The 27,962-nt window shown below is 39.6% G+C and overlaps 2 protein-coding genes across 3 annotated transcripts; both read left to right on the forward strand.

Moving 5' to 3' along the window:
• Positions 1–994: 994 nt before the first annotated feature.
• On the forward strand, positions 995–27,956 carry LOC120723297. Its single transcript, XM_040014672.1, has 6 exons — positions 995–1,004; positions 3,255–3,258; positions 7,945–7,947; positions 20,869–21,048; positions 21,352–27,530; positions 27,834–27,956. Exon 5 carries the CDS (start codon positions 21,528–21,530, stop codon positions 27,318–27,320), a length of 5,793 nt encoding a protein of 1,930 aa, XP_039870606.1. The 5' UTR covers positions 995–1,004; positions 3,255–3,258; positions 7,945–7,947; positions 20,869–21,048; positions 21,352–21,527; the 3' UTR covers positions 27,321–27,530; positions 27,834–27,956.
• On the forward strand, positions 11,805–17,344 carry LOC120723313. 2 transcript variants are annotated; one of them, XM_040014702.1, is made up of 10 exons: positions 11,805–12,147; positions 13,629–13,725; positions 13,839–13,997; positions 14,265–14,467; positions 14,578–14,714; positions 14,789–14,882; positions 15,028–15,360; positions 15,464–15,635; positions 15,853–15,980; positions 16,390–17,344. In XM_040014702.1, exons 2-10 carry the CDS (start codon positions 13,632–13,634, stop codon positions 16,708–16,710), a joined length of 1,641 nt encoding a protein of 546 aa, XP_039870636.1. In that variant the 5' UTR covers positions 11,805–12,147; positions 13,629–13,631; the 3' UTR covers positions 16,711–17,344. The 2 variants fall into 2 exon arrangements, with proteins under 2 accessions (XP_039870636.1, XP_039870637.1); XM_040014703.1 differs by lacking the exon at positions 11,805–12,147 and having other exon boundaries at positions 13,548–13,725; positions 14,792–14,882.
• Positions 27,957–27,962: the final 6 nt, after the last annotated feature.

Consider the following 27,962-nt stretch of genomic DNA (forward strand, 5'->3'; position numbering starts at 1 on the left):
AGTTTCTAGTCTGCTGTGAGCAAAAAAGGTCATAGTATATCATGTTACTACGCCTTAAGAGAAATTGTAGTTATAATTTAAAAAATTATTATTATTATTATTATTATTATTAATAATAATAATAATAATAATAATAATAATAATAAAACAGTACGCAACTTCTGCAATTTTGCTCAAAGTGTGATTCTAATTGGCTTGATCAGTCAGTCCACATTTCCTATTGAAGAAATAGGAAATTGGAGAAATAATACCAAACCACTCTCTCTTTTTTTTTTAAATTCTTTATTTCTAAAATATTACCTCACGAAGGTGATTACAGGCATTAATCAACACAATTTACAAGGGAAAAACAAAGCAAAACGAAAGAGAAAGAAAAAAGAGAAAGAAAAAAGAAGAAAGAAAACACAGTCGGGAGTGACCAGTTAGCTAGGTTGGTGGTTTCAATCTTTGAAAAGAAGATTCGGCTTATGGGTATTGGCATATAGGACCCACTTATCCCAACACAAATGGAACCAACCCACCCTGTCATTGACATGAGCTGTTACCTCCTCCATCCTATAAATCTCTAGCGTAATTTCCCACCATAATGACAAGGTCGGTATATCTTGCAAGGACCATTTCTTAGTTATACTTTTCTTACTTGCAACAAGTAAAGCTCTTAACAGACATGTATCATTTTTAGACCAGTTCTGCGGTATACAACCAAAAAAGATTGTCTTCATGTCCAAAGGGAATGTACAGTCAAAAATGCCTTGTAATGTACCATGAATGTCTTTCCAGTAAGTCCGTAGCATAGGACAGTCACACATAATATGGGTGTGATGTGCTCGTTGGTGTCCACAGTTTTCTCCAACACACAGGAGGATTCCCATCATAATGAGCCTTTTGACACAGAGTAATAAAGAACCTTATCAAAGACTTCCATCCAAAATCAAACCACTCTCTAAGTAGCTTTTTGTCCTTTGTAAGATAAGTCAAAGTGGGTACCACTGAGGTAAGCATCAGTTCAGTTAAAATGTGCACTGTGAGAGTCACTGCACCAAATTAAATCACTGCATCTTGGTGAATGTAACTCAGCTACCTAGCACTGAAGCCTCTATTTTTCTCCATTGATATTTGGATTTGACATTACATTTACTGCTGTTAGAGATTTAAACATTTAAGCGTTGGTGTAACATATTTCTACATTAGGTTATGTAATGTTAGTATCCAATAAATGTCAGATAGTGTTTTTTAGCATTCCAGTTTCTATTTTAGGTTTAGTTTCTGTGAGGTTTGGGTTTTTGTTTCATTTCTACACATCTACCATGAAAAGGTGTTATACTGGAACTCAAAAATCATCAAAGGAAAGAGTTTGTCGTATTTGTATGTGCCTGTGTGAACTATAGCCTCAGTTTCCTCCATTAGATGGGTTGCTGAATGATGAAGCCATGAAAGGTTCTATTTTTTTTCTTTATTTCACTTTTAATAGTGACTTTTCCACAGTTCAAATCTTCACTTCTGGTTTAGAGCTAATAGAAGTGTGCTAAGCAATGTTTTAGGGAGACATTAAGATGACCTGCTGGAGTAAAAACTGAATCTCTGGCACAACTAGGCTCAATTAAGGCTGGCCGTATGCCGCAACTGTTTGGGGGCAGGAAAAAAACACTGTAAAAGAGAGCTGTAGATTAATAATAACTAATAATTAAATGCAGAGAATTTCATTACAGCTGTGTGACTATATTATTAGTTTACAAGAGTCAGAGTTGGGAATTCTTTAGTAGTTAGGACATCTCTTTAACTAAAGGGTTAGTCATAATGAGGTTTTGGCCTGATGCTGATAGTAATAGTAACTTTGCCACTATTGTTAAAAGACTACACTCTGTATGTGTTTGTCTTTTTCCTTTTTCATAATAGGGATTAATAAAGTATGCTGATTCTGAATGCTGAACTGAATCTTGATAAACATTATGAAATGGCCAGCAAGTAAAGAACGGATGCACCAGTACTGGTTGACTAGCATAAATATGAACACCACACAAGTGTTAAGTAATAGTAAAGCAGTTTCTTCTTTCTAGCTGTTTTAATGATGACTGATAATCTGTGAATGATCACAGCTCATTATGCAGTGAAGGGAAAAACCTTGCCCCTGCTGCTATCTAGTGGTTACTCTTGGTAGTGCAGCATGAGGAGAACAGAACAACAAATGATGTTGCGTTCACTGATTTCAATAAGCGTTTCAACTCTGATTCACAAGGTCCCAATTCTATTCTATTCTATTCAATTCAATTTTGACTCAGACAGTCAGAGATATTATACTTCTTATCATTTATCAGTACATGTCCATATTTTTATATCTATGTATACAAAAAGCTGACATGTGTGAGACTTCATCAGAGGTGTAAGCATCACAGCAGATGCCTTTGTGTCAAAGTAACTGAGGAGAAAAAAATATGAAGGAGATTTTCCTGGCCTGTCTTTTTATAGCAGATAATCTTAAAAATATTCTGCAGTAGATCTAAAACTGAAGAAAACCACGAATCAACATATGAACATTACCCGATGCTGCAGCAGGGCAAAGTTACAGAGGTTTTATTAGAGACACAGCTAAGCATTTAGCAATTTGGCAAAATTTGTGAAAGTTTAAACTTCTTCTGTGTTGAACAGCAGTAATTAAGCTTTCTTGTCAGAGATCATTTAAAAAAAGAACAGAGGGCGACATCACTATAAGCAACAGAGGACTGGGGCGCAATAAGCAAGCGAAAACAGATTTTTTGATGGTAAACTGGTCTCGAAGCACACTGAGAGAGAGAGAGATGTGGAGGAAGTGTGATTTTATCGTGGTGGAAGCAAAAAAGCAAAAGAGGGAATTCATGACCATATTTATCAAATGTGAAGCGTAGTTTTAATCTTCTTTTGCTGCTGAATAAGTTATTTTGCTTTCATTTCGTCAAATGTTTTTATTCATTGTTTAGGTAAAGTTCATATAAAAGACTGGGGGACCTTGAAAGCAATGCAGCTACTTTGAAATCTATTTTTCTTTAGCATCGCGTTAGCTGCAGAAAGTAGTCACACAGGAAAACAATAACTGTAGACACATACTGTATCGCATGCAGCTCAAAATGTGAAGTTCACCTTCAGACATTCAGAACTGTAAAGTGTAATATCTTTGTTTTGTACAGAGACAGCATTAAAACCAGAGTAGCTGATATTATTGTGGTCAAATTATCAGGCAAGCAGCAAAAATTCAATTTGAAAATGAAGTTTTTAGTTAGCTAAGTGTTCCGTATGCCATCGCTGACATAATGGGCCCATGTAGGAATGACATTTATTTTCTTTCTAACAGGTTATTATTCCCCTAACTCCCATTGTCTTTGTTCATTACTATGTGAAGATGTATTGCCCTCTAGACCTAGTTGCCATAGCTTAGGCCTTGGTGACACTTAACCACAAGGTAGGACTAATTGTGATTAAAAGGCATGTCCATGATGGCGTTGAGACATCAGAAACATCAAGAAGTGATTTAAAATGTTCTAAGACAAATAAATGTTTTATTATGTAAAATCTTTTGGCAACCAAGTCATTTAATTTAATCTGCTGACCAAGCAGAAGCAGGAACCAGCACAGAGATGTCCTTGGCAGATCTCTGCCAACCCATAGCAGAAGACCCCTTCTATACTATAATCCAGTGGGTTAGACCAGGGACAGGGATTACTTGTGTGCTGTGTTCACACAATAGATCTATAAATCTGGGATTGGTAAAATTGACAACTTCATACAAGGAATATTTATACTTCATACCACTCACCAGGGGCGGAGCGTGGGGGTGGCTTACTGGGCTTAAGCCCGGGTTGTTTTGTCAGAAGCCCGGGGTCTTTTGGGGTGTAATTTTTTCATAGTTAGATGCCTGGCTGACAACTGTATAAAACAAAAAGTACACACAATATTCGAAGCACATAGTGCACACTGTGGGAATTTACGACTGTGCGTGAATCCCCCCTGATATTGGTATGATCCGAGCTCAGGCACTAAGCGACTGAGCGAGAGGGCGGGGCAGTTTCTGTTCTGTTTCTCTCCATCAGATGCACGGTCCAATAGACCTATTTACAGCTTAGTCCAGGGGGACACTCAACCACAAGGTAAGACTCAGTGTGATTAAAAGTCATTTAATAGTGACACTAAGATTAAGGGAAAAAAAGGAAATATCACCTAGTATTTGAAACAATCTAAGGTAAATAAGTGTTTTATTACATAAAAAATGGGCTTCAAACTAATGTAATTTTATTATAGAACAACATATTTCAACAAGATTTCCCTAAAACCTTAAATTAAAACCACTGAATATAGAGGTTAGCAATCCTTGGTCATTGTCACTGATATTACTTTGGTCCTCTATTCTTTCACTCTCACTGTTTCTCTCCATCAGATGCACGGTCCAATAGACCTATTTACAGCTTAGCCCAGGGTGAAACTCAGCCACAAAGTAAGACTCATTGTGATTAAAAGCCATAATGTTATTATGGTTACCTATCTTTTCACTCCCACTGTTTCTTTCGGTTTTATTGTATTAGATGAAGGTGAACTGTCTGCTAGAAGCTTTTATACAGTTTAGCCCAGGGTGACACTCAGCCACAAGGTGAGACTCATTGTGATTGAAAGCCATTTAATAGTGATGCTTAGATTAAGCAACAGCAGAAACATCACCTAACAAGTGTTTTATTATATAGAAATATGGGTTACCAACTAATTTATTTCCATCTATTATCAAAGAAGAATCAGAACCCACCACAAAAATCCTCTCACCAGGTATAAACCAGCCAATAGCAGAGGATCCCTTTTATTCTCCAATCCAGACGGTAAGACTGGGGGCAGTTATGCCTTACGTGTTGCATTCAGATAATATGTGATGAAGATGAATAAATGGGTTTCATAGTGTAGACACTCCAATGCTAACTCCAGTGTTATAATATAGATATACAGTGGTGTGAATAAGTGTTGGCCCCATCCTGATTTCCTAGTGTTTTGTATTTTCATAATAACATGTTTCAGATTATCAAACACATTTTAGTAACATACAAACTCAAGTAAATAACTCAAGTAAATACAAAATGCGGTTTTTAATTAACGATTACATTGATTGAGGGAGAAAAGTTATACAAACCTGGTCCTGTGTGAAAAAAATGATTGCCCTTTTTGTTAAATCAGGAATTAACTGTGATTAATCACATTGTTCGGAAAGCTTGGAAAGCTGTTTCACTAACAGTACTCAGGCCTGATTACTGGCAGACCTGTTGAATCAAGAAATCACTTAAACAGAACCTGTCTGACAAAGTGAATCTGCTTAAAATATGTCAAAAAAAAAAACAATATCATCATCATCATCTAAAGAAACACCTGAGAAACAATGTCACTGAAATCTATCAGTCTGGAAAGGTAACAAAGCCATTTCTAATGCTTTGGCACGCTAATGAACCACGGAGAGAGCCATTATACACAAATGGAAAAAACCTGGAACAGTGGTGAATCTTCCCAGGAGTTACTGGTCTACCAAAATTACTTCAAGAGCACATCAACGAATCATCCAGGAAGTCACAAAAGAACTCAAAGAACAACATTAAAGAACCACAGGCCTCGTGTTTCAGTTAAGGTCGGAGTAAGAAAGAGACTGGGCATAAATGATGGAAGAATTCAAGGAGAAAACCACTTCTGAACAAAAAGAACACAAAGACATGTCTCACATTTGCCAAAAACATCTTCAAGACTTTTAGGAAAATATTCGTGGACTGAAAAAACAAAAGTTAATTTTTTTGGAAGGTTTCAGTCACATGGCATCTGTAATAAAACCTACAGCATTTCAGAAAAGAAACATCATAGCAACTGTAAAATATGGTGGTAGTAGTGTGATGGTCTGGGCTGTTTTCCTGTCTCAGGACCTCTACCAAAACATCCTGAAGGAGAATGTCTGGTCATCTGTTCGTGACCTCCAGCAAAGCAGACTTGCGTTTTACAGCAGGACAATGGTCCAAAAAACACTAGCAAGTCCAAATGAAGATTTTGGAGTGGCCCAGTCAAAGTCCTGACCTCAATACTGACCTAAACTGAGTTGCTGTTGCATGACCTTAAAAAGGCGCAATACCATGTAGGTTTGGATTGTTTTCATCCTTAAAATGAACACCTGTATTTAGGAACAGCATTTTGTGTTTACTTGTGTTATCTAGCTCTAATATTTAAATTTCTTTGATCTGAAACATTCAGGTGTAACAAAAATACAAAAAGAACCAACTCAAAAATCTGGAAGAGTGCAAACACTTTTCACATCACTGTATATAGCGTATTTACTCATTCCCAAACTTGTGTTAAATGATGCTGCCATGAAATAATACGTATGTAGAAAAGAAACCTTGTTACAGCACAGAGTACAAGAAAAATATACTTGTTTTTTTTATTTTATTCCATTCTATCTTGCAGGTTGCAGAGTGATCTGATTGAAGACATAATCACATCTCAGTGAGAGATTTTGTAATTGAAGATTTTTCATTTGGTTTTGGTTTCTACATTTATAAATCGTGATAACTTTTGTCTAGTTAGACACAGCTGGCTGCCAGACCCACATGGTTATAAGTAGATATGAGGCTGAAAGCTAATAAAAGCACCTGACTTGACCTGTCTGTTGTCTTCTATGTGTATGAATGCTGTTTACAAGAAAAGAGTCATTACAGCTTGTAACGCACACACTCACTGTGGTCAACCACTAATCTAAAACTGTTGCATTACATTTTTTTCCCAAACAGACGCATCACCTTCTGGCTGAGCCTAACAAGCTTGTCTCTAGGGATGGGTACCGGTGTCCGGTGCCATGATGGCACCGGTTCTGACATAAACGGTAGTAACCAGACCGAAAAGCAGCGCACATTTTGGTGCTTTATTTCGGTGCGTTTTTTTCCTGAGCTGTGATACACTTCTAGCCAATCATTTTACGTTTCCGAGGATAGTAGGCAGGGCCAGGTACGTGCGTTCTTTTAGAGCAGAGCTACAGATTAAAAATGCCCAAGGCGAAGCGGTCAAAGTCTGGCTGTACTTCACAGCAAAAGATGCAAACTCAGCAGCCTGCAACAAGTGCTTTAAGCTGATACTGTGATACTGTCAAAGGAGGTAACACCTCGAATCCGATGAAACACCTGGCGACGCATAGCGGGCTTTTTTTTAAAAGCCAAGAAATGCGCTGTATTTGATAGCTTGCTGCGAGACCTCACACCGAGCACATCTACTGCGGGTGTGGTGCCTGTTATCGGACCCGGAGTTAGCAACATCCCCCAAAAACATGAAGAGGAGAGTCCTGGCCCCTAGCCCTGCCAGTGTAGCAGAAATGATGACAGATGATGATGGCAGCAGCAGCCGTTCTTCTCTGCGTGAGTAGCTTAATGTTGTTTGTGTGTAATTTACGTTGAGTAGGCTAACCACGTTATGACCTCAGGTCATCTGGATCCGGTCTTTTATCAGTTCCCAGAGTCAGAACCAGACACGGAGAAGCTGCATTCAGCTTTTATGCTCCTTATATCTGGAACAAACTCCCAGAAAGCCTCAGATCAGCTGAAACACTCAGTTTATTTAAATCCAGGTTGAAGACTCACCTGTTCTCAGCTGCATTTGAATAAAGCACCAAATCCACACTTTTAAGCTTAAATTTCAAAACTTACACTAACTACTGATCTTATCTATTTCTGATTTTATCTGTTTTGATTTTATATACTGTTTTGTTTGTTTGTTAAGCTTAAATTTCAAAACTTACATTAACTACTGATTTTATCTACTGTTCTGATTTTATCTGTTTTGATTTTATATACTGTTTTGTTTGTTTGTTTGTTTGTTTGTTAAGTGGGTTTAGAGCTCTGGGTAGCTCCTCAGCTGGGTCTAGACTGGGTCTAGAGAGTATTTTAAATTCAGGGAATTTAAAATAGAAAGTAGCTCGTCCACAGAAGGACTGGTAGCTCCCCTTACGATAAGGGTTCAGATCGCGCGAACAGGTGTGAAATGTGTGTGTTTAGTTAGTTTGTTTGTTTGCTTGTTTTAATCAATTTTAAATCATGCTTTTTATTTGTTTTTGTTTCTAATGTCTCTGTAAAGCACTTTGAATCACCTTGTTGTTGAATTGTGCTATACAAATAAATTTGCCTTGCCTTGCCTATTACGTTAATGCAGGTAAGGTGAAAGAATGGAGAACACAAAATTGGTCCAAAAACCTCTCATGTTCAGCTGGTTTTTGTAAAAAGATAACAATGTTAGCCTTTTCTGCAGCTATGGGGCATATATGGTATCACTCTTGGCTGGAAGTAAGGTGAACTAGCAAACATCATCATAGCTACATGCGGCTGTCTTCTTGTTTGATGGCAGATACTCCCTTCACCCTGGCCAAAAAGGCTAAAATGACCAAAGAAAAAGAGGGAAACGGCTAAACATGAGAGGTTTTTGCATAAAGTTTGTGTTTTTCCCATTGTTTAAGCACTGCTTCCAGCCAAGAGTGATACCATATATGCCCCATAGCTGCAGAAAAGGCTAACATTGTTATCTTTTTACAAAAACCAGCTGAACATGAGAGGTTTTTGGACCAATTTTGTGTTCTCCATTCTTTAAGCACCGGTTTGAGCACCGTTTGAGCACCGGCACCGTTTCAAAAGTACCGATTTGGCACCGGTATCGGATAAAACCTAAACGATACCCATCCCTACTTGTCTCTAACTGAAATATGGTCTAGTAAAAGATAAAACACAGTGTTATACAAAAAAAAACTTTACAACAAACGATTCATTAAATTTAAACAGGATTTGCATTTACATGACGCACCCATCCCTCATTGCAGTTAGACCTGGTGACTCACTTAAATAGAACTCATCTGATGAAGTGAAATACGCTAAAAGATCTCAACAAGCAATAATAGACAAGGAAAAAAAAGTAGGACACTCAAAGAAACAAAGTCATTGACATAAAAATAAAGATTTTGAAGTGGTCTAGTCAAACTCTGGACCTAAATCTGTTTGAAATGCTTGACATAATGTTAAACAAGCCATTTATGCTTGAAACCCCTCCAGTGTGGCAAAAAAAAAAAAAAAAAAAAATTTTGCAAACAAGAGTGGGCCAATTTCTTTTTTGCATAGGGCCAGGTAGGTTTGGATATTTCCATTAATAATCTAATCATCTTTTAAAAACTACATTTTTGTACTTACTTTGGTTATTTTTGTGTTTTTCAGATTCACCACAGCCCTACCATAATGTTTACCTCATCTTGCAGACTGTGTTCATCAAGATGATGGTGGCTCTGCTGCTGCTGATGGGTCTACTTCACTATGGGAAAGTTGGAGCTACAACAACTAACTCATGTTCAACATCATGTAATTGTAACTGTCATTAAATCAAAGATGGCGGTGTGCTTTGATGCAGTGGTTTTCTGCTCTTCACGTTCGGTGCTTTGTTTTCTATATTTTCTACATGTACAGTGGCTTGCAAAAGTGTTCGGCCCCCTTGAATTTTTCCACATTTTGTCATATTACAGCCACAAACATGAATCAATTTTATTGGAATTCCATGTGAAAGACCAATACAAAGTGGTGTACATGTGAGAAGTGGAACGGAAATCATACATGATTCCAAACACTTTTTACAAATAAATAACTGCAAAGTGGGGTGTGCGTAATTATTCAGCCCCTTGAGTCAATACTTTGTAGAACCACCTTTTGCTGCAATTGCAGCTGCCAGTCTTTTAGGGTATGTCTCTACCAGCATTGCACATCTAGAGACTGAAATTCTTGCCCATTCTTCTTTGCAAAACAACTCCAGCTCAGTCAGATTAGATGGACAGTGTTTGTGAACAGCAGTTTTCAGATCTTGCCACAGATTCTCGATTGCAAAGACGCTTACACACATGGATAATGGTTAGAATAAGTCTCTGGGTCAGAGAGTCCCAAACATGATATTCTAAACCAACTTTGAATCACTAGAAGAAAAATGGATAATAGTATTCGATTATCAAGGCTGGGGAGAGAGGTGTTTTCCTTTTCTGTCTCTTACAGAGAAAGACGAAGACACCAGACGAGGTCATGGAAATATGAGGATGCTTCGCAGCAGACACCAAGACTGCCACATCCGTGCAGTAGGAGGATAGTTGCTATAATCTATGCTTTTGTCTCACTATATAATGTTGTGCAGCGCACTTGAGCATTGTCCTTTTTATGAAGCATGCTGCCGATTCACACAGAGGTCACCAGCACTGTGTAAACTTATAATTTCAACTGCCAATGCAAACGAAATCTTTTTTAAATGACAGATCTTTCTCCTGAGATTCCTTCCAAAAAAGTCTGAAGCTTAAATCTCCAACCTGATTGCCTCAATCAGCTTCAGGTGAGGGAGGCTGTAGGCCCTGCCCATGGGTGGATACCAGGGAGGTCCAGACCTTCAATGGAATTTTACAGCCACACACCCAGACCATGACACTTGTGTGTGTTTAATTGATTTTCTTTTATTCTGTGTTCCCTTCCTCCTTTTTCAATTTCTTGTATTTAGTCTATGCATGTTTGTGTGTCTCCATATGAAGTCTGTTTACTTTTTTGTCCGTGTCAAGCTCTTGTGTTGTAGTCAGTCTGGGTTTCCTGTTTTATTTATCCATCATTCCATTCAGCTGTGTTCAGGTGTTTTCTCTCATCCCTGAGCTCATTTGTGCATTTAAGTTTTCAGTTTTCCTTTGTTCATCGACGCATTGTGATCTGTCCTAACCCAGGCTGTGTGCTCTCTCCTAGTATTAGTGTTCTTAGTTTCTATCAGTTGATGGCTGAGTTTTGTGCTTCAGCAAGCTGCTATTTACATTTAGTCTGCATTTAGTTCTTCCCTCTAGAACCACACAGCGCTTCCATGTGTCAGGTGTAAGGGAGCGGATGCTGTTGGCCCCTACCCACCACCCACCCACCCTTACATGCATCGTAACCAGACATTTCTATGTTGAATTTAAAAGCAGATCCTGACGACACAATCGTTGTTTTGGATAACTAAACTAAAAAAACTAAACTAAAAAGTACAAAATAGCTTTGTGGCTGTCTCTCTCTCTCTCTCTCTCTCTCTCTCTCTCTCTCTCTCTCTCTCTCACACACACACACACACACACACACACACACACACACACGTATATGTTGGGTATTCATATCTTTTGGGGACATCTAGTTGGCATTATGCTTTCCCTAGCCCCTTACCTTAAAGTTAACCAAAACCCAATTCTAACCCTGTCACTAAAACCACATTTTGAGTCTCAAAAATGCCTTCAAACTTAGCCGAAGAAAAGGTTTACAGTTCAACATACTCCATGTTTTATTTTCTTGGCTTGTATAGAATTAGCATGTTCATGTGGCATTTGAAAATTTTCCTTGTTCCTGTATGCATATTAAGTTAATTGGTGATTCTCACTCTGTGTTTTAGCTTCATTGAACACACAGAGAGAAAGAAAATCAGTAAAAGATGTCCACTGTGAGCGACCATCTTTGAACAGAGGCGGGGGTTTACGACACCAACTCTCTGCCATCTATAATCCAGTTTTGAGATCCCTTCCCAGACGCCTTAACGCCCACTCACATCCTGGGCCATCTGATCTCAGGAATTCGCATGATAAGGTGGGGCCAGGTTTCACCATGAACTCACCCGAAACTCTGGCTGATTGGGACCCACACCCAGTTTCACACCTTGGCTCAGGCGATTAGAGGATCATCAGGGGGTCCTTTTGTCCCTCTGTGGGGGGTTACTCCCACTAGGTTTATATCTGGGACTCTCCACCATTTGACCTTACACAGCAAATTCAAAAGTGTTAAATATATTGGTGTTAGTAGACCTTGTGCAAAAGCAGAGTTAATTTTACTCTAAGTAGAGTCACTTTCTTTTAATGTAACTCTGAGGTGTAAAACATTAGTAGTTAAAATCGAGTGTTAAAAATGAGTGTTTCTATATTAAATCTGGAGGTGTCAGAATGGAAACATTAACTCTTGACCTCTTAACTCTGAACTCCTAAAGGGGCTATGACACTAATAGAGTAAATTCATAGACTCCGCCCCAGCATCACAGGTTCCGAATGAAGCTGAAGGGAAGCCATTTCAGAACATTTAGCTCTCCATTTTTCCGAGTTGTTTGCCACGCCTGGTAAGTCATTTTTTATGAGATTCTTGTAATTATTATTATTACTACGTTTTATTTCTGTGGCTTTTTTGAGTCGAGACAAAGCTGTGTGAAAAGCATTAGCACGTTGCTCGGTGATAGCATAAAAATCTGTTTTAGCTAGCTGAAATGTATTGTTGGCGGGCAAAAGACTTGCATATGAGTGTTCAGTCATTTTTTTGCTAACTCAAATACACTTAAAACAATGTTTAGGTTGGCATAAAATTATGGTGGCACTTAAAGCCTGAAAACTATCTCCCACATAAACTGATATAGTAAACGGCAGTAGCAGATGTGCTGACTGGCTTCTATGTTAACATTTAGATCTTTTCAGAGTTTTGTGCACTCACTTTAGGTAAAAATTAAAAAGATCAAGGCTTATAATTTATTACGGAATTAACTATTGTCTGTGTTCTTCAGTTGTTATAGAGAGCATCATTTTAACAAATGTGTTATGGGTAGGGCTGTCACAAACAATGATTTTGATAGTAAACTAGTCACTGATTATTTTTGCAATTAGTCCACTAATCAGATCATGCATCAATTGGACGTAAAACGTACAGCTTATTGCACCAGCAGCATCTGCTCTTATATAACTATCATTAGATTACAGCTTTAAGTGTTTAAGGTATGTGCTAACTAAAAATAAAGACAAGATGGTAGTTTATTAAATGTTAATTAAATGTGCAGAGTGTTTCGGTGGAGTTTAATAAAGTCAGCCGATTTACTCAGGAACAAATAAAATACTGAAAAAAGCCAAACAATAAAATTTTTAAGTTATCTAAGTGACTTGTATATCATGTTTAACCTGAGTAGCGAAAGACTGCGGTGGGTTTGAAAACTATTTGCTGGGAGTCCGGTGTTCTCACGGCTCTAGTGAGCCTAGCACCCGGCTCGCTATCGAGCTGGTGGGTAACAGACGTCTCCGAAAACGTCGGAGCGCTTTTGAAAATATGTGGTGTCCTGATAAACTGAGCCGATATTTGAGGTTTACACAGCTACATTCTCGCCTGAAAACACGTTAAACGTTTATTTTGTGACCCAGAAAGAATATTAACAGTAACATTAAAACTAACTAGCTGCCGCCATTGTTGGAAACTGAGCAGGGCCGCGCTATGAGTTCTGGGACACAGCTTCTTCTTCTTCTTCGGGGTTTAACGGCAGCTGGCATCCTTGTACATGCAGTGCTGCCATCTTCTGTTTCAGTCCGTTATTACACTCTTAAATCCTATTACTTATTCCTGTCTTTTGGGATTTTACAAAGCGACTTTGATAGTCGACGTAATCGTGACTATAATATTGACTTGAAAGATGGACAAATTGTTTAGTATCTAGAATTGTCTTTTGGGAAAATGCTTTGCTTAACACAACTTATGGATCATGATTCTTCTTTTTTCAATTGATTACCAGGTTATTTGTCCAATTAATTACTGTACAACTAATTTTTTTATTGAATCTCCACACAGGATATGCTTGCAAAGGTGGAATATGGGGGAGTGCAGAAGTATGTCAAAGTTCCAGAAAGTGATGAATGCTTTCATTTCCACCAGTTTCTTAAAGATGGTTTGTACTCATGTGCAATTTTAAATGAGTATAAAATTATCACCTATAAGTGATCAACAGTAAGACTTGGTGGTTTTAATAGTATAGTGACATTTCGGATTTCTTTGTTTTAGTTATGGACAAGTTCAGCTTGCAGCCTCAATTCTTCACAGAAGGTGTACTCATCCTCACTGATACCTCTGACACTGAAGTTGACGCAGACATTTTTGATGAGCTGGTAAAGTCTGGAGTTCGAGCTTTCAAAGTTGGATATAGAATGCAGACAGCAACAGGTACAGTAGATCCATAATAATTTAGAGGAGTACATTTCTTCATGATCTTCAAAGTTTACATGATTATTAGCCAGATTTAACAACCTTTCAGATTCCAATTTTCTTCTTTGAAAAACTGTAAAATGCTTTTACATGTTGAGAGCATATTACATGCTGTTATCAGATATAATTTATGTGGTTGAACATTATTGCAGTTGTTGTGACTTCTCATATGCATTTTGCACATTTTTTTCAGTGCCTTTTATGTGCCTTTTTTTTCCCTTTAAGACATTGAGATCAGTGTGGTTGACGATGAATCAGAGTCATCGGTACAGCCAATCCCTCTTGCCCTCCTGACATCACCAGTTTCATTGTCAGACCATCCATCGTCCCCAGCTTCTACCAGTTCATCAGATTCAACTATGATCCTCAAAAGTACAAAGAACAGGAAGAAGGGCCTACAAGAGCTTGATCGCGATGAAGCGAAGCAGGTCAAAAGCAAAGCCTAAAGCAATTTCCAGTGCTTAACAGCATTTTACAAACACTAACTTTTTTGTATAATTGACTTCAGTTTAATCAGTATGACTTTTTTTTTAAACAGAAGGTGTGTAGTGTCCTGAGCTCAAACCCAAAGGGTGAAGAAATTTTCAATGAATACGACAAAACTAAAACACTGTCAGATCCAACTCGTCGACAAATGGTCAACATACTGGTTGCAGATATGATAGAATCACACGGGTAAGTATTCTTTGATGATCATAAAAACAATTGTCGAGTGAGCAGAAGAGCAATACACTTTTTGTTTTTGAAAGGAGGATTCCACCCATAAGTGTTCGGACTAACTATGCACTGGGGATTGCAACACTTTTTCCATATCTCCAAGATCCTTACTCAAAAAATGGCTATGTAAGTGTTATCTCTGAAACGCAACATCTCTGTAATTTATACATGTTGTTAAAGTGGTACCAAATATGCATTCCTTTGTTGCATTTTTTTGTTGTGTATGTTTTTTGTTTGTTTTTGTGTGTGATTAATGTGTATGCATGAGCAGGAACATTACTATGATCCGGAGGCTAATACTGGCTATCTTGCTTGGAGACTCAAGATTGTCCAACGCAATACCTATGATGGTGCTAGTGGGTGTCCCAGGCCAAACTTCCAGCACAGTCCAACAACCCGAAGAGAATCTTTGTTTGTTAGTGGACAGCTTTTTGGTGAGGAGTGCAGAGAGGCTCTGTCTGTTATTAGACACTCAACAGATAGGTCTGTGGTTAAAGAGAAGATGAAAGCTACTTTTGAATATAGACAGAAGCTGGTACATGACCCAGATGCAACATCAGCAATCTTGGATGTCTTCCCTCGTTTCCTTGATACACCGGGGTTGGTGAGTATATTTTTAGACATTTCATGATCTGAAACTAAAGATAACATTTTGCCAAGAACTCTTAAGTAACCAGTATTTGGTTCCTGTTTTGTCTTATTAATAGATTGATCAGGATTTTGCAATGATGCTTGGAGATGAGGCCTCTGGAAGATTTCTTACAAAGTGGTCTTCGTATTTCAAGCAAAAAATCATCGCAGAAACCCAAAGTCTTCCATCAAGTCCTTGTGTTGAGGAGTTACGAGCATCTTTTGATACGGAGGCTTCAAATGACTGGGGTAAATTTGGACAGTGTTTCAGTATATAAAATACTTACATTTCCATTTGTCTGTCTTAAAACAGTTAACTGAGCGTAAATAGACTAGTAAATTAGTAATTTATGCATCCTTGTGGCTGTAAGCATTTCCAGAAATCTCATCATTTAACTGCTTATTTTCCAACTGTTTTCTAGTTCATGTTTAACCTTTTGTCTCAAATGTGCTTTTTGTCTTTAAGGCTGGGATAGTGACATGGCAGCTCTTCTGTTGTTGCTGCATCTCCTGCCCCCAACATCAAAAGGCCACAAAAAAACAGCAAGAATTAGCTCTGCACAGGCAGCCAATCATCTTGTGAGATTCATCAAGGTATGCTCTATTACTCTACTCTAATTTTTTGTAAAAACTGTTTGTAATTAATGATTTTTGGTCCATGGTAAGCCACAAGATAAAAACAGAAAAGATGCAGTAAATTAATTATCTTTTGTGTATTTGGTATGAAATCATGCTGTATCTATAGATATCAGAAGAGATAAAATCTGGTATGGCTTTCCTTTCCAAAAGAAGTTAATCCACAGATTTGGGTTCAGCACACACTCATTGCCCCTGCAAACAGAAGAATGTGAACTTCAAAAATAAAGCATTACTCTGTTTTATTCTACTTGGATCCATTTGTGTTAAGACGGGTTACTTGCTTGGGCCCACAGACCTTATATGCAAGCCAAACAGTTGAAAAGAAAATTTTACTCATGATTGAAATGTGCTATTCAAATTCCAGGAAGGAGTCAGCCTCACTACTTTCCTGGAGAAAGCTAACACCAGGCAGCCCTTCCTTCTCTGCATTGGTGAACAAAAGAAGAACATTCAGAGGTTCTTCATCGTTGTAGACCAGAAAGCTATCCCATGTGATGCTCCAACTTCAGTGGCTGCTTTTGATGGGCTTTTCAAAGCACACTTTGTCTTCAGCCTCTCATATGATGAAGCTCTTTCCAGTTTCTACACCTTCATTCAAACCACAATCTACAACATTGATGTTGGAAACACAAAAGAAAGCCCTCGAGTCAAGGAACTGAGAGCACGTCTGCTGCGAGACCGTTAAATGCCCGCAAGGTCCACACGCTTTTAGGAGGATTTAAAAAAACAACAACTGTTTGACAATGTTCAAATGCTTTGTTTGTAAAATGCACCACAAAAATTGTTCAGCTCTTTGTCAACATTTAAAGTTTCATCATGGTTTATATCCAAACAAAAATCTGCGTTTAAAATGTGGAGAGCAGGGATGTCTTTCATCTTTTTGTACTTACAATGGCTTTAGAAAACATCTTCATAATGTACATAGTCATTATCACGATAAACATGTAGGGATGGAACAGGAAGTTGCCCAACAAACACATTCTCTAGGAGACTCTTTTAGTGATCAACCATCTACTTCTGCATCTGTATCACAGGTTCCCACTGTTATTTCACAGGACTCGCTTGTTGGAATGTGTGGATCTATTGTCGCTCACTTACAAGCTTCTGGTCTTACTGAGAGTGCTGTTCAAACAATAATTAGTTCTGTTGAGGAAGTTGTCAGTGATGTTCAGAGTCAAGCAAGAGAAGTAGTACTCCAAACATTTTCCCCTGATAGTAAGGAATCAGACATTTACAAAAGAGTTGAGCACAATTTAAACCAATTAGATAACCCCTTTTCAAAATTTAACACTGAGAAAAAAAGACAGAAATATTACGATGAAAAATGGGAAATAGTTGAGCCTAAAGAATTTGTACTTGGTGTAAGATTGGATACACGTAGACATAGAACTACAGGGGTTTATAGCGAAACACCTGTCAGAGACAAATACATGTATGTGCCCATTTTAGGTACGATACATTCAATTTTCAAGAATAAAGACATTAGAGAATGCTTCTTGCATGAGAAACAAACACAAGCTGGGTTATACAAAGACATTAATGATGGATTATATTTCCAAAACCATCCTCTGTTTTCACAACAGAAATATGCTCTACAGATTTTACTGTATTACGATGATTTTGAAACTGCTAACCCATTAGGTTCGAAGAAAGGGATCCACAAACTGGGCTGTATTTATTTCACTATAAAAAACCTCCCACCAAAGGTTAACTCTGTGCTGATGAATGTACATCTAGCTGCTCTTTTCTACACAGAAGACTTAAAGAAATATGGTTTTGAAGAAATACTAAAGCCTTTGATTGATGACTTGAAAATTTTAGAAACTAAAGGAATCCTGCTTCCCTTTACTGAAGAGCCAGTGTTTGGTTCTGTTGTTCAAGTTACAGGAGACAATCTTGCTTTAAATGGCTTACTAGGTTTTGTTGAATCATTTAGTGCAACAAACTGGTGTAGGTTTTGTTTAGTAAACAAGGAAGAAATTCAGTCTGTGTTTAATGAAGACAGTTCGGACATTGTTCTGCGCTCCAGAGAACTTCATATTGAACACTGTAATGCATTAAGTGAAGACCCTGCTCTCACTTCCATTTATGGAGTTAAAAGATCTTGTGTGCTCAATTCATTGGAATATTTTCACAGCACTGACAATTATGCAGTTGATATAATGCACGATTTATTGGAAGGAGTTGTGCAGTATGAGCTCAAACTTTTTTTTCAATACATGATCAAAAATGGCTACATCTCCATTAGCACATTACTTGACAGGATACAGACGTTTAATTATGGTTTTGTAGAGCGTAAAAATAAACCAAGTGGGTTAAAAATAGACGATAACAGCAAACACTTAGGTTTAAATGCCATTCAGTCATTATGTATCCTACGCAATACTCCACTAATTTTTGGAGACATAGTTGAGCGGGACAATAGTCACTGGAATTTTGTTCTCCTGTTGTTGCAAATTGTTGATATTGTGTTGTCCCCAGTCCTTACTGATGGCATGATATGTTACTTGAAACATCTGATCTGTGATCACCATAACATGTTTAAAAACTTGTTCCCTGGTAGAAAATTAATTCCTAAACACCACCTAATGATTCACTATCCAAGGTGTATTAAGAAAATTGGCCCTCTTATCCACATATGGTGTATGCGTTTTGAAGCAAAACACAATTTTTTTAAAAGGGCTGTCAAAAATTTTAAACACCTTACAAAATCTCTAGTAAAGCAACATCAGCGTCAATTGGCCTTTTACTATGAAAACTATTGTTTTAAAAGATTTCAGTTCGGTCCTTTAAAATTAAAAAGAGTTGATAGCATGGAAGGTGGACATTTGTTGTGCGAGTCATTAAATGTAGATTCATGTGTAAATGTTTCAACTACAAATTGGGTTAGAAATTATGGCACTGAATACCAGGTTGGTTTGTTTTTATGCACTGGAATGTCCAGTGATCTACCAGTGTTTAAGAAAATTTGCTATATCATAATACATGAACAACATGCATTCATAATAGGCTGTACTGTCAACACCTTGTACTTTGATGAACACTTTCATGCATACTGCATTGAAGAAAAAAGTAATGAGCATGTTGTTATTTCAATTGACCAGCTCAACTATGTTAGACCCTTTGACAAGCAATATTCAAATGAAAATGAGAAGATATACATTATTCCATATTGTTACATGTTTTAAAAAATGTTTTGAAAATGTGGTGCATATAAAAATAAATCTTTTTCAGAAGAACATTGGCTCTTTTTAATATTTTTTTCCCCAAGGAATTTCTAAAAGATCAGAACAGTAAAATTTACACTTTTTAGAATTAAATAGACGATAACTCTTTTGTAGTCAAAATAAAATACTCTGTAAGAGTTAATATATAAACTCTTAACACCTAGTTAGTGTTAATGAGTGTTAAATTTTCAACTCCAGGCAGATTTGATATTTAACACTAAATCAGAGTTAATGTACCAACTCTCCAAAAAGAGTTAAATTAACACTCTCTGGTGTGGACCCATATAGACACTTTAATAGTGTTGAAATCAAATCTGACGGTGTTAATTTGGACATGCTGGATTTGCTGTGTAGAACTGAAGAAGCTTCTCGGATGAGAGGTGAAACGTCTTCAAGTAACTTAAAGAAGTCCAGACGCTTTTCTTTGCAAGCTCCTTTGACTATAGAAATTGGTGTTTTTCAAAAATAAAACTATGAAGACACTCAAAATAAATTTCCTGTGGTGGGAAACTAGTTTGTGCAACTTTTTTGTATTTACAGTTTTGAGGGATAAGCCTCTTAAATTTCTCTAACTAGAAATATATGTTAAAAAACAAAAATGATTTTCAATTTTTTTGTAGTTTATTGCACTTTTTTGCAATTTATGTAATTACTATGCACTTAATGCATGCATATTATTAAAATTTAGGCTGTAATGGTTGTATTGATGTATAGCAACTTGAAATGCTCCCAAAAATGGCACCACAACATGTAAAAATATAATATAAGCTCTGGCGGACTTGGTTCTATGGTAGGTCTTAAAGGGTTAAATGTCCATCTGGTCAAGCCAAATGACCTATGAAATGTCTCTAACTCTAAATAGCCCTGTAGATGATCCACTTCCCAGTAGAATAGCCCTCTTGTCACAAGAACCCTTCTGTTATTTGTCAATAAGCTCATCCTTTAATGTTTTTTTCTTTCTTTCTTTCTTTCTTTCTTTCTTTCTTTCTTCCTTTTGTTTTGTTTTTTATTTATTTTAAGAGCAAATGGGGTTAATGTCAACTTACCAATAACAAGCTCCATGCCAGATTTTGCACCAATTTCAGGAACAAGGCAGCTGTATGTTCCTGCATCAGAGACTTGCACTTTGGAGAGTTTCAGTGAAATGTCACCACATTTCAGTGTGTTGACAGACAGTGATGTTCTTCTGGAGTATAAAGTATTCTGAGTCAGGAGCTCCGCATCGTTCCACTTTAAGTGGACAAATCTTGGTTTAAGGTCACGTCTAGACCATTCCACCATCAAGTCAAGAGCATCCCTAGCTGGTTCTAGCTGGCGTGGTAAAATGATGTCATCACCTGTCATTGCAATCAATGGCTGAGTTGGACCAATCAAATTTAAAGGTAACCAATTTGTTCAGCTGTTAGCATTAATAAGGTCTATTTCCCTGTTGGAAAAGCTGTCTTTGAGTCTGTTTGTCCAAGACCTCATCAACCTGAATCTCCTGCCAGACAGTTGTTGCGTGCACACCAGTCTGACAGCCTGTGAACCTCAGTTCTGTATCGTATCTCATCACCCCCAGGGACGAGCCTGGGTGGGTACTGACACAGTCGTGTATTTACAGTGTGTACAGTAAGTGTGCTGCCACTGCTGGGGTGCAGTAGCTCCACCACCCCACTAGGGGAGGAAGCGGGTTTGTGTACTCAAGTTTCTCTAGTAAATATAGGAAAAGTTCATGGAGTCTGGCCAAGTTGATACCAGCACACAAAATATTAGCTCTGAAGTTGGCTGTACTGGAGCATGAGAAATATATGCTTGTAAGTACGATTATATTCTGTGTTCATGTTAAGCATGTGATGTAAAATGGGTTGTTGACTCTCATATTTGAAGCCGGCATGTTAGCTGCACTGCCGATGCTAATTGTGTTAGCATGTCAATAGGAAATTCCATTGTGTGTTAGCATCAAGCTAGCGGGATTTGGAGTTAACATGTTTTCATTTATTTTTCTTGGTTATACCAGCTATAGTTCAAGTTGCTAAGTCTTCAGTCTGTACTTTGTAATGTGAGAAATATATTATGTTCCAGATGTACGTTTTAATATGCTTTTCTTATGTTTGTAGTTTTACAGTGCCTTCATTAGGGAGACAAATAAACCCTGCAATGAGAACTGGAAGCCTTTGCCTCTCCTTTTGAAGAACTGTTTATCTATCTGCCAAACTGGGCATCAACGTACAGGGAGGGCAGAACAGTAAAAAAGCATCATTCTCATCAACCAGATAGTTCTCTAAAAGAAAGGATGGATGAGACGCTGGAAACAAGGTCAAAAGTGTCCAGTTCTTCACGTTCCAGCCAGCTTACATCATCATCTACTGCTGCCGCCAGAGCACGAGCAAAAGCAGAAGCTGCCCGTGCTCAGCTCTCCTTTGCTAAGCAGGAAGCCAGCATCCTAAAACAACAGGCCGAGCAGCTTAAAAAGAAAGCAGATCTGGATGCAGAGCTGCACGTACTCAAATCGCAGAAGGCAGCTGCAGCAGCCCTAGCTGAGGCTCAAGCTTGGGAAGCATCTGCGCAAGAGAGTGAGCACCCACAACAGCCCCAGCTGGACGGCATGCAGCAAATCAGCCCATTAGAACGAGTCCAAGAGTATGTGCAGCAACAGTCAGAACTCGGCGACGATCTGCAGACTCCACAAGTTAATCATCCAGAACTCCTATCTTCTCTGGTGCCACAGCCAGCCACGGCCATCGATGCAACACCAAAAGCTCACAAGGAACCAAGTATCCATCAGCCCAGTAGGAGCAACAACCAAGAATTCACACCTTTGCCAGTCTTCCGTGCTTTGAGCCCAAAGAGAGAATCTTGCAACTGGAGCTATGGAGGCGAGCCAGCAAACTATGATCGATTGCACCATCCTCAGTCTAAGGTATGGACACCCACACCTGTAAGGAGTAGTCATGCTGACACGTCTGATCTAACGAGATACCTGATACGGAAAGAGATGATCAGCTCAGGCCTGCTGAGGTTTGATGATCGACCAGAAAATTACTGGGCTTGGAAGGCTTCCTTTCTAAGTTCAATTCAAGATCTGGGTGTAACACCTCAAGAAGAGCTAGACCTGCTATCCAAATGGCTCGGGCCACAATCAGCAGCACAAGCCAAGCGAGTCAGGGCTGCGTACATAAACAATCCCACTGCAGGTCTTCAGATGGTGTGGCAGAGACTCGAAGAGTGTTTTGGCGCACCAGAAGTCATTGAACATGCACTTTTAAAGAAAATCCAGGATTTACCGAAGCTGACGAACAGAGACAACCAGCGTTTGAGAGAGTTGGGGGATCTTCTGCTAGAACTTCATGCTGCAAAGTCAAGCGGTCATCTCCCAGGCCTTTCACACCTCGATACAGCCCACGGGGTGAATCCGATTCTGGAAAAACTCCCATACAACCTTCAGGAGAAGTGGGTTGCAGCTGCCTCGAGGTTCAAGAGAGAGAATGCAGTGTCTTATCCTCCATTTTCCTTTTTTGTGAAACTTGTGAACGAAGAAGCTAAAATTCGTAATGACCCGAGTTTTTCGTGTGTAACCGGTGCCAACGCCAACAATCCTAGAATCGAGACAATGACACAACAGAAGTATCGTTCACATGTCTCTGCTAAGAGGACGGAAATAGCAAGTAATCTGGCAGCCAGCCCAAACGTTCCTACAGGCAAGAACAACTTGGACCCCGATAAACAGTGTCCACTACACTGCAAGCCTCACCCTCTCAGAAAATGCCGTCTTTTCAAAAGTAAGACCCTGGAAGAAAGAAAGGCATACTTAAAGGACAACAACATTTGTTTCAAGTGTTGTTCTTCTGTGCAGCACATGGCCAAAGATTGTCCTAAATCAGTGCAGTGCACAGATTGTGGTAGTGAAAGACATATCACCGCACTACACCCCAATCCTCGTCCTCAAAGAGCAGAGAGCCTGGTGGCTAGTGAAGGGTATGGCGGGGAGGAAAGAGAAGGAGAAGCAAGTGTGGCTGACGTGACATCAAAATGCACAGAAGTATGCGGAGACTCAGTTGGTTCAAGGTCATGCTCTAAGATATGTTTGGTCAGAGTGTATCCTGCTGGGCAACCAGAGAAAGCTGTCAAGGTGTATGCTGTTCTAGACGAACAAAGCAATCGCTCCTTGGCTAAAACATACTTTTTTGACATCTTCAACATTGAAGGACAGCTTGAGCCGTATACACTGAAAACATGCTCAGGTGTTGTGGAGATAGCAGGGAGACGAGCCCGTGACTTCATTTTGGAGTCCCTTGATGGCACCACTCAGCTTCCCCTGCCTACTCTCATTGAGTGCGATATGATACCTGATGATAGGACGGAAATCCCATCCCCAGAAGTCACTCATTTCTACCCACATCTGAAGGCAATCAAGGGAAAAATCCCAGAAATTGATCCAGAAGCTGACATCCTCCTTCTCCTTGGCAGAGACATTCTGCGTGTGCACAAAGTCAGAGAACAGCATAATGGTCTCCATAATGAACCATATGCTCAACGACTCGACCTTGGTTGGGTGATCGTAGGGGAAGTGTGTCTGGGAGAAGTGCATAAGACATCCAACATCTGTGTATACAAGACCAACATTCTACCAAATGGACGAGCTTCACTCTTGAGTGCATGTCCAAACAATATGCAAGTCAAAGAAAAGCTTGGTTGTCACACCTCGAACCTAAGTCTTCAAAGCTCTGCACAACACTTGAAAAGTAAGGAAAGTGAGTTTGCCAGTCAGGTGTTTCAAAGGACACAACATGATGACGTCCCGGCAATGTCAATCGATGACAAAAGTTTCTTGAAGACATTAGATGAACAAGTCTATAAAGACAGTTACAATACTTGGGTTTCCCCATTACCTTTTCGGTCACCACGAAACCACCTTCCCAATAACAGACCTCAAGCTTTAAAGCGTCTTGCATCTCTTCGGAGAACTCTGGAGAAAAAACCACAAATGAGGAAACACTTCATCGATTTCATGCAAAGAATGTTTGTTGAAAAGCAAGCAGAGCTGGCCCCTCCATTAAAAGAAGGTGAGGAAAGGTGGTATCTACCAATATTTGGGGTTTACCACCCACAAAAACCTGACCAGATAAGGGTAGTGTTCGATTCAAGTGCCAAACATGAAGGGGTTTCCCTCAATGATGTGCTCCTGAGTGGACCCGACTTGAACAACACTCTCCTTGGGGTTCTGATCCGCTTCCGCAGAGAACCTATAGCAGTTACAGCGGATGTGCAGCAGATGTTCTACTGCTTCAAGGTGTGCGAGGAACATCGCAACTTTCTGAGGTTCTTATGGTATGAAAACAATGATCTCCAGAAAGCAGTAAAAGAGTTTCGAATGACAGTACATGTATTTGGCAACAGTCCATCACCAGCAGTTGCCATTTACTGCCTCAGACGAGCTGCTAAGCAAGCAGAAGACTCCACTACCAGTGCAAGGGAGTTCATCACACGCAATTTTTATGTGGATGATGGACTTGCATCTTTTCCTAATGAAGCAGAAGCCACTGGTGTCCTGCACACTGCCCAAGCGATGCTAGCTAAATCAAACATTAAGCTACACAAGATTGCATCGAACAGCAGCAGTGTTATGCAAGCATTCCCATCAGAAGACTTGGCCAAGGATTTGAAAGATCTAGACTTGGGAGTGGAGTCACTACCTCTTCAGAGGAGTCTAGGTCTAATATGGAATCTGGAAACAGACAACTTCACCTTCTGTGTGTCGAAGGAGGAGAAGCCCTTGACAAAAAGAGGGATTTTGTCTGCAGTGAACAGTTTATTTGACCCTTTGGGATTTGTAGTGCCAGTCACAGTGGGAGGAAGACATTTAGTGAGAAACCTCTCCATTGAACAGTATGACTGGGACACACCATTGCCAGCTTCAAAACAAGAACACTGGAAACTCTGGAAAGACTCTATGAAAGACTTAGATCAGCTCCAGATCCCAAGGCTATATGTTCCAGTGTCTTTGTCTACACAGACTCAGCACAGAGAGTTGTGCGTGTTTTCAGATGCATCAGTCATGGCTATAGCTGCTGTGGCTTACTTGAAAACAATTTCTGCAACAGGAGAGATCCACGTGGGATTTGTTATGGCAAAGGCAAAGCTGGCCCCACACCCAGCGCACACCGTGCCCCGTCTTGAGCTTTGTGCTGCGGTTTTGGCAACTGAAATGGCAGTCTTCATTCAAGATGAGATGGATATTGACATTCATTCTGTGACGTACTATACTGACAGCAAGATAGTACTGGGCTACATATATAACACCTCACGCAGGTTTTATGTCTATGTGTCAAACAGGATAGCACAGATCAGAAAGTCGTCTCGTCCAGATCAGTGGCATTACATCACCACTGAAGAAAACCCAGCAGACCATGGGACTCGGCCAACAACTGCTGCAGCTCTCAAAGGCACCAATTGGTTCACTGGACCATCATTTCTATTGGGCCCTTCACAACGACTCCTTCCCCAGAGTGATGACTTTGAGCTGATACATCCGGAGGTGGATCCAGAAGTTCGCCCTGAAGTAACGACCTTCAGCTCACTGGTTAAAGAAAGCTCGCTTGGAGCTCAAAGGTTTCTTACATTTTCCACTTGGAGAGCTTTGACTCGTGCAGTCTCCACACTAATCAAAAAGGCAAGGAGTGTTGCAGATACACATGGTGGCAACACTGGGGATGAAGAAGAACAAGCAGTAAAAGTGATCATTAAAACTGCACAACAAGATGCCTTTGCAAGGGTGTTGCAGTGTCTAGCCAAAGGGGACCGAATCCCAAAACAAAGTCCACTGCGAAAGCTGACACCATTTCTGGACAAAGATGGGCTATTAAGAGTTGGCGGCCGTATGTCCTCAGCCGATATGTCCTTTGATGATAAACATCCTCTGGTCATTCCCAAGACGCACATTGCTACATTATTGGTCAGAAGATATCACGAACAGGCTGCGCACCAAGGACGCCATTTCACGGAGGGAGCTATTAGGTTGGCAGGACTTTGGCTGATTGGGGGAAAAAGGCTTGTATCTAGTGTGATACACAAATGTGTAACTTGCAAAAGGCTGAGAGGTAAAATGGAGGACCAGAAGATGTCAGACTTACCATCTGAAAGACTTTCACCAGATCCACCATTTACTCATGTAGGGTTGGATGTTTTTGGACCTTGGATGGTGACTGCCCGAAGAACAAGAGGAGGGCATGCGGAAAGTAAACGATGGGCAGTAATGTTCACTTGTTTGACTACCAGAGCTGTGCACATTGAGGTTATAGAGACTATGACCACTACAAGCTTCATCAATGGGCTCAGACGTTTCATTGCCATAAGAGGGCCAATCAAAACAATCAGATCAGACCGGGGAACAAATTTCACTGGAGCCTGTAAAGAACTCAGACTTGACACATCAGATTCTGAGGTGAGGAATTACCTTAAAAGCAACAAGTGTACTTGGATATTCAATCCTCCCCACTCTTCCCACATGGGTGGGGTGTGGGAGAGGATGATTGGTATCGCTCGGCGAATCTTAGATGCTCTTCTTCTGAGGCTGAATCCATCGTACCTCACACATGAGACACTTGTCACCCTGATGGCAGAGGTTACCGCCATTATAAATTCAAGACCATTGGTCTCAGTGTCTTCTGACCCAGAAGCACCGGCAGTTCTCACCCCATCAATGTTGTTGACACAGAAACGAGATACGTTGACTGCTCCCTCTGGGGATTTTGATGTTAATGATCTGTCCAACAAACACTGGAAAAGGGTCCAAGCACTCGCTGATGCATTTTGGAAGAGGTGGAAAACGGAGTATCTGACCACGCTTCAAACACAGAGAAAGTGGACAACAGAGAAGCCAAACCTTCAAGTGGGAGATGTTGTACTGATGAAGGATTCACAAGTAAAAAGGACTGAGTGGCCTGTTGGACTTGTGATTAAAGCCTTTCCTAGCCAAGATCATAGAGTACGTAAGGTGGAAGTGAAGGTAGTCAAGAATGGCACTCCTAAAGTGTATTTGCGGCCAGTGTCGGAGGTTGTTTTACTACTACATCCAGGGAATGGGTAGTGGTATAATTCATTATACCAGGCGGGGAGTGTGCTGCCACTGCTGGGGTGCAGTAGCTCCACCACCCCACTAGGGGGAGGAAGCGGGTTTGTGTACTCAAGTTTCTCTAGTAAATATAGGAAAAGTTCATGGAGTCTGGCCAAGTTGATACCAGCACACAAAATATTAGCTCTGAAGTTGGCTGTACTGGAGCATGAGAAATATATGCTTGTAAGTACGATTATATTCTGTGTTCATGTTAAGCATGTGATGTAAAATGGGTTGTTGACTCTCATATTTGAAGCCGGCATGTTAGCTGCACTGCCGATGCTAATTGTGTTAGCATGTCAATAGGAAATTCCATTGTGTGTTAGCATCAAGCTAGCGGGATTTGGAGTTAACATGTTTTCATTTATTTTTCTTGGTTATACCAGCTATAGTTCAAGTTGCTAAGTCTTCAGTCTGTACTTTGTAATGTGAGAAATATATTATGTTCCAGATGTATGTTTTAATATGCTTTTCTTATGTTTGTAGTTTTACAGTGCCTTCATTAGGGAGACAAATAAACCCTGCAATGAGAACTGGAAGCCTTTGCCTCTCCTTTTGAAGAACTGTTTATCTATCTGCCAAACTGGGCATCAACGTACAGGGAGGGCAGAACAG

The sequence above is a fragment of the Simochromis diagramma genome, unplaced genomic scaffold (genome assembly GCF_900408965.1).
Source record: "Simochromis diagramma unplaced genomic scaffold, fSimDia1.1 OVJJ01000676.1, whole genome shotgun sequence".
NCBI lineage: Eukaryota > Metazoa > Chordata > Actinopteri > Cichliformes > Cichlidae > Simochromis > Simochromis diagramma.

Coding starts and splice junctions, on each gene's coding strand:
- LOC120723313 (XM_040014702.1), top strand. CDS start 13,632: ATGCTTGCAAAGGTGGAATATGGGGGAGTGCAGAAGTATGTCAAAGTT. Junction 13,998..14,264: donor TAGAATGCAGACAGCAACAG/GTACAGTAGATC, acceptor TTTCCCTTTAAG/ACATTGAGATCAGTGTGGTT. Junction 14,715..14,788: donor GATATGATAGAATCACACGG/GTAAGTATTCTT, acceptor TGTTTTTGAAAG/GAGGATTCCACCCATAAGTG.
- LOC120723297 (XM_040014672.1), top strand. CDS start 21,528: ATGGATGAGACGCTGGAAACAAGGTCAAAAGTGTCCAGTTCTTCACGT.